General features: G+C 32.9%; 2 protein-coding genes across 2 annotated transcripts in view; both read right to left on the minus strand.

Moving 5' to 3' along the window:
* Positions 1–948: 948 nt before the first annotated feature.
* On the minus strand, positions 949–5,883 carry noc4l (nucleolar complex associated 4 homolog). The gene is made up of 15 exons (XM_067423234.1): positions 5,691–5,883; positions 5,467–5,587; positions 4,998–5,104; positions 4,526–4,633; positions 4,284–4,433; positions 4,042–4,144; positions 3,202–3,236; positions 3,063–3,113; positions 2,858–2,969; positions 2,483–2,543; positions 2,282–2,392; positions 2,018–2,181; positions 1,572–1,654; positions 1,303–1,416; positions 949–1,198 (listed from the first exon to the last, which is right to left on the minus strand). Exons 1-15 carry the CDS (start codon positions 5,829–5,831, stop codon positions 1,082–1,084), a joined length of 1,578 nt encoding a protein of 525 aa, XP_067279335.1. The 5' UTR covers positions 5,832–5,883; the 3' UTR covers positions 949–1,081.
* A 556-nt stretch (positions 5,884–6,439) lies between these two features.
* pus1 (pseudouridine synthase 1) overlaps positions 6,440–6,674 on the minus strand; it is a 5,969-nt gene continuing 5,734 nt past the window's right edge. Inside the window, exon 6 of the mRNA XM_067423199.1 lies at positions 6,440–6,596. Coding sequence (XP_067279300.1) covers positions 6,564–6,596 — 33 coding nt within the window. The 3' untranslated portion in view covers positions 6,440–6,563. The remainder of the gene's footprint in view (positions 6,597–6,674) is intronic.

Below are 6,674 nucleotides of genomic sequence, written 5' to 3' on the forward strand. Positions count from 1 at the left end.
TTGAAAAATGTATTTCCATCCTTAAAGCTACACTGTGTAACTTTTTTAGTTTATTCTTAGCTAAAAACACTTAGTTCTTTCAAAAATATGTCCTCATTAATGTATATTTACTTCTTTCAAGTAATAACGTATTCTCGTAAGTTTATAATATGCCATTGAAAATACATACGGGTGAGGGATTTGAATGCTGGTCGCCATGTTGCCCCTCCATCTTGAAAGTACATTAGCCATAAAGGGACATACCAATAAATTCAAGCTTCACCTTTCGCGTTTTAACACTCGATGGCATCGTGTCGAATGTGAAGAGGGGGATTGCCATGTTAATCTTGGACTAAATCGGCCACCGTAGGAATTAAAACGAAATCAGAATTGAGAGAAACAGAAACTAATATTCAATGGATGGTCATATACCTTTACACCGCTAGATGGGGGAAAATATCACACAGTGTAGCTTTAAGGAATCCTTTAATTAAAGCAACTAGGCAAAATGAGTGCTTTAACACAAAAACAAAAATACTTGTAATCTTAAATAAAATGTGTTATTTAAAACATTGGGAATACATTAAGTTTTACGGTCCTTACATTAAAACCATGGTACGGCATATAGCCACCACTGTTTAAAAAACTATTTGAAAAAAAGCACATTATTTTCCATATAATAGTTCCATAGTATTACTCTTATAATTATAAAGTATTATCTCATATAATTTTACTTTGAAACTAAGGGGCTTCTTAGACTTTTTGTTTTTTAAGCAGTCACAAATTTTACTATGCTATTTTGGTTGTGAAGTATGGTTCAATAAAAAAATTCTGCAAGTTAATGGTTTAATCTTTAAATTGTCTAACTTACATAATTAACCGGCACTCTTTTAGGTGAACTGCTGTTTTACAAATGAGATTATGTGTGTGTAATATACTCACTAGAGCCCACAAAACATTCAACACATGTTTACTTTGACAAATGTTTATTTATTCAGACAAGAGAAAGCACTGCCATAGCTGATGCACAAACATTTTTACACATAAAATACATTTTGAAAAGAACATAGGACAGAAAGAGACTATCTGCAAATAAGAGAGGTTACTCTAGAGAAAAGTGCACTCCGAGCACCTCTCTAGGGCTCTTCAGGAGCTCTGTGGCTGTATCAAACTCGATCGGTATCGTCTTCCGTTCAGCCTTGAGTTCTCGCTCCATCAGCTGCCACAAAGAATGTGGATGAATAAAGAATAACGAAACTTGCAACATAGGGCAAACATCACTATCAAAATTCTAGAGGTTTCTGGAAATGTTTTGCTAATTACCTCAAAAGTAGAGAGCTCTAGCAGCTCACTGATGTCTTCCTCTTGTTCAGAAAGTGGCTCATTGATCATCATGGCGGCCTTGGCCACATCTGGATGGTAATGCTTCTGTAATGTCTAAAAAAAAAATCCGTTTTTTATGGATATCTTTTTAGATATTCAAAGATGAATTCGTTGTTCCCTGATTTGTGGGTGGTGGGTTTACAAATTGTCAATAAAAAAGGACAGCTCCAAACAAGTATCAATCTGAATAGCCTAGGATTTGGTCTTACCTGGATCTCCCACAGGCTGCTCTCCAGAGCATGACACTGAGCCGGATCTTTCTCTTCCATCACATACGGGTCATCACAAGGCTCTGATTGAAAGCATTGATGAGAATAGTTATTTATAAAAAATGCTAAAAAATATATATACAAAGTAATTAACACACAATGTGTATATTTTACATAAATAAAAATTAATTAAATATTTATATAAGCAAAAAAAGTACATGTAAACAATAAATAAATAGATGAATAAATAAATTTACAAATAAAAATTGATACATAGATGTATTTATAATGAAAACAAAATAAATAAATAAATAAATGTTCAATAAATAAGTAAAAAATAAATGTGTGTATTTATGTATTACTAAATAGTAACTAATATTAAATAAATAAATATACATTAATAAAAATAAATACATGATAATTTGAACATGCTATCGGCGAGATACCTTCTGCAGCACTGGGTTTGTGGATGAGAACTTTGCATGAGGGGTGCCGGCGAATGAGATTACAGATGAATGGCAGAAGTATGAGGAGAGCTGTAGGTGGCGCTGTGAGAGAAAGACGAGCGAGACGCTTCACAAACGCTGCCACAAGGTAGACTGGTAAATGTCTGTCAGAGAGGTCAGATCATATTTTAGAACAAAATGTGATACTGATATACTGCTTGTATCGATCTTTAGTCAAAATAAGTGTATCGAGATTAAACTTACGTTGAAGACAGGAAAATGTTTGCCAGGTGGAAAAAACGTGCTCTGTACTTGACATGGAAGATAGCGGGATCCAGTAGACTGTACAGCTTTTTATAAAAATCTGGGTAATCCCTAAACAACAAAGACAGACATGGATTAAAAAAAATATGAAGGTGTTGTTATAGATCAGAGAATTGCCATTTGAAATGGTTTAATACTTACAAATTATGTTCATGGATGAGAACGAACAAGCCATTCAGAGCTAACAAACTGATCGCTCCACCTGAGTCGAACACACACAAAATAATGTATTACAAAAACAGATAAATAGAAATGACAATCAATTAAGAATATGCAAATATATTCAAAATAGTAATATAATCATTTAGTTACGAGTTATTGGGCCTGTTACACTAAACAACCAATGTGTCTAATTGCATGTGATAAGAAACAATAACACCAAAGAAATGAATAAACATTTACATTTAATCATTTAGCAGACTACTGGTGATCCAAAAGAAATCGAATGCATGTTTTGAAGAATGGAAATGGGTGTAAATGCCATCACAGCACAAATAAAGTGAAGTCCAAACTCACCAATGTCATAGGCAGCGCTCAGGAAGTCAATCATCAGTGTGGGATCACTCATCTGTGGCAGTATGGATTCATGAAGGATGACCAGGATCTTCTTGTACATGCTGCTAGGTAACTATAGGAACCCACAACACAGTCAACAAAACCTCAGAAAAAATGTCTTTATACACAAGGAGTATGAAATTTGATAGAAACAGGGTTTATTTACCTTGTACTTGAGAAACACCAACCACATTTGCTCAAAAGCCCGTTTATGCTCCTGTAGGAAAAATAAATATGTATTTGTAATGTCAGAATGAACTTTGGGGGAAAAAAATGCAGAAATTAAAACTGTATATTGTATTTACCTTTAATCTGGCTGCTTTCCAGTCCTCATGTTTGGCTTAAAAAATCATAGAAAATGTAATTTATAAGATTTGAATAATTAAGATTTTCTAATGTTTTTGAAAGGGATCAATTTATTTAATTAAAAATACAGCAAAAACAATAATATTGTGAAATATTATAAAACATTTTAATTAACTTTTCTATTATATTTTTGAAAATGTAAATTCTTTCTGTGATAGCAAAGCTGAATTATCAGAATTATTACTCCAGTCTCACATGATCCTTCAGAAATCATTCTAATATGCTGATTTACTGCTTAATTCTTCTTATTATAATTTATCATTGGTGTTCATTTATTATTAAAGGTTCTTATTATCAATGTTGAAAACAGTTCTCTGCTTAATATTTATATATAATAATATATAATTTTTCTGGAAACTGATACATTTTTTCAGGATTCTTTGATGAAGAGAAAATTCAAAAGAGCAGCATTTATTTGAAACATAATCTTTTGTAAAATGATAAATATACTGACTGTCACTTGGATCAATTCATGTGTCATTGCTGAATAAAAGTATGAATTTCTATTATTTAAAAAAAAGACCTTACCTCAAACTTTTCAATAGCTAGCTATTAGATTGATTTCTGGAGGATCATGTGACACTAAAGACTTGAGTAATGACGCTGGAAATACAGCCTTATCATCACAGCAATAAATTCAAATTCAAATAGAAAACAGTTCAACTTCAATTATAATATTTTATTGTTAAATAATATATAAAGTCATCATCAAATAAATCAATCCTTGGTAAGGATAAGAGATTCCTTACAAAAACATAAAAAATGGAAAACTAACTTACTCTCTTGCTTGACAAGGAAATTAGTCAATTCTGATGCTTGGCTGGGTATGTTGATGGTTGAGAGGAGTGTGAACACATTATTCTGATATACTGGAATCACAGCCTAAAAAACAGTTTCAGTTATAAAATAAGTCTGTTTAACTGCTAAACATAGAATAGATATGAAAAAAGAAATACGCAAAAAGTCATCAAAATGTAAACATTACAAAAAGAACTGGCAATGTAAACTAAACCACACTCACCCTTTTGTTTCTTTCCATGACTCTGGTTATGTTGTCTCGTACTGAAGTCATGACGTAGTAGCGCACGTCATCCTTTTCCATAAACTCTTGAAACCTGGAGATGAGCAGTGACATGTCCTCCTTCTCCGAGAGAAGATGCTTCACCAGGGCCTGTGAACATGAGAGCGAAACACTTTATACTGATATGAAGTCAGAGTGAGGATGAGGAACACACATTAGTATTAGTTATAAAGAAAACCAACCAGTATGAGCTCCCTGGGAAAGTTGTAGTGTTCACTCCAGTCCAGATTCTGGAGAGGGTGTTTTCCTTCTGCAGCAACAAACTTCATCAGGGCACAGAGGGATGTCTCCTGAAGATATGAGGGACAAAAGGAAATCAATGATAATAAATAATATAAATATTACAAAACTTGAACAGAATACTGAAATAAGTTAGAGGCTGAAGTATTACAAATGACTAAAATGACAAACAAATATATTTTTTTCAATTACAATATTAACAAATAAATGACTAAACCAAACTAAAATGAAAACATAAAAATAAAAGCTAATTTAAAATATTATTAATAAATAAATAATACTAAAATAACATTAGTCTTTCAGTTCAATGCATATCTCATGACCCAAAGACATTTTCTTTTTCTATTCAGATTTACTGGATATGCACGTGGACTTAATAAATAGGCTGAGACCTACTTGAATCAACTCACTTACCTTCACTTGGAAAGCTTCATGGCCTATATTTTCCAGAAGTTGTTCCACACAACTATTGTAACGGTGTCTCATAAATATATGGTACTTCTCCTCAGCACTACGATCACCTGGAAAGAGACTGTTTAGTTAGATTTAACCCAACCTACCAAACACACACACGTCTGGTTTATTATCTTTGTGGGGACTCTCCATAGATGTAGTTAATGGTTTATACTGTACAAACTGTATAGTCTATCACATAAAACTTTCTAGATTAAAAAAAAAAAACTCATTCTGTATGATTTATAAGCTTTCCTCAAGTGTGTGTGTGTGTGTATATATATATATATATATATATATATATATATATATATATGTGTGTGTATACACACACACACACATACATACATACATACATATATATATATATATATATATATAAACTTACACACACACTATTCCTTGTGAGGTAAATCACACAGTAATTTACCATGCATGAGGTCCTCTTCTTCAGGCAGCGCACCAACATAGAGATCTCCTCTGTCTAACATCTCACAGAAAATCTTACAGCAGGCATTGGTAGCGAAAATTATTATTTTTTCCTTTTCGGACTGCAAGTGAAAAAAAAAAGAATGTTTATTGATTAACAATGAAAAATACAACTGAACATAACGTGTCGAATTAATTTCCTATATGAAATAAGTAAACACATACCGCCAAATATTCAATGACGTCGAATATGTCGTTAGCATGTTTCCTGTTTTGTATTATACGATCTGTTTTAGTATTGATATCTTTCTTATATGAAACTTGGCTCCTTTCTTCTTTCACGTTGCTGTCCCTGGACGGCGCCATGATCGTTGCTCGTTGTCGTCGTGTTTCTGTCAAAGGGTGAGGTCGCCCCTAGTGGCCAGCTGGTTGTACCATTAAACATGAACAAACTGGCAGAATAGTAATTAATCACGAACGGTCAGTTACGATGCATCCAAATAATACATTCATTTTAACTTTTCAGTTCCCCAAATAAATGCCTATTTAGGAGTTACCGAAAGTCATTGTCACGTGACACCAGTTACTTTTCACAGCGTCCATCAGGATGGACCAATCATAATGGTTTGTGATTACAGAGTAAGGAATTTTATTTAATAGTTTTAGACATTTTCCAGGTCCGATTTCCAGTGGTCTTGTTACGACCTGTGTTCAATACTTTAATGCATTACATTTAAGTATGGCACATTCAGCAAAAGCTGCCCTCTTGAGGAAACCACGTGTACATGCACCAAATGTTTCTAATTCACAAAAGTAAACCCACGAAAATGTTACAATTTACTAATACAGGCTAATGAAGAAGGTGTAACAACTTAACTGTACCCCCCCCCCCTCCCCTTTTTTGTGTGTGTGCAAAATTAAAAAAACATTAAAAGTATTTAACACAATATTCAACAAATAAACACAAACAAGCCTTAACAAAAAGATTGTTTTATTTCAGAATTTTCATTACAGTGCAAACTTTGGAACCAAATATTAGCACACAAGTAAAAACCAAAATAAAAAATTTAACAAAAAGAATGTCTGCATCTCAGCGATTTAGTCAGACACATTTCCATCTTCGTCATCATCCTGTAAAAAAAGCAAACCAAGTGATTATAATCCATAATATCTACCTATCTAAGATTCATTATGAACATTAGAAATGCT

This window comes from Pseudorasbora parva, chromosome 18 (assembly GCF_024679245.1).
Source record: "Pseudorasbora parva isolate DD20220531a chromosome 18, ASM2467924v1, whole genome shotgun sequence".
Lineage (NCBI taxonomy): Eukaryota > Metazoa > Chordata > Actinopteri > Cypriniformes > Gobionidae > Pseudorasbora > Pseudorasbora parva.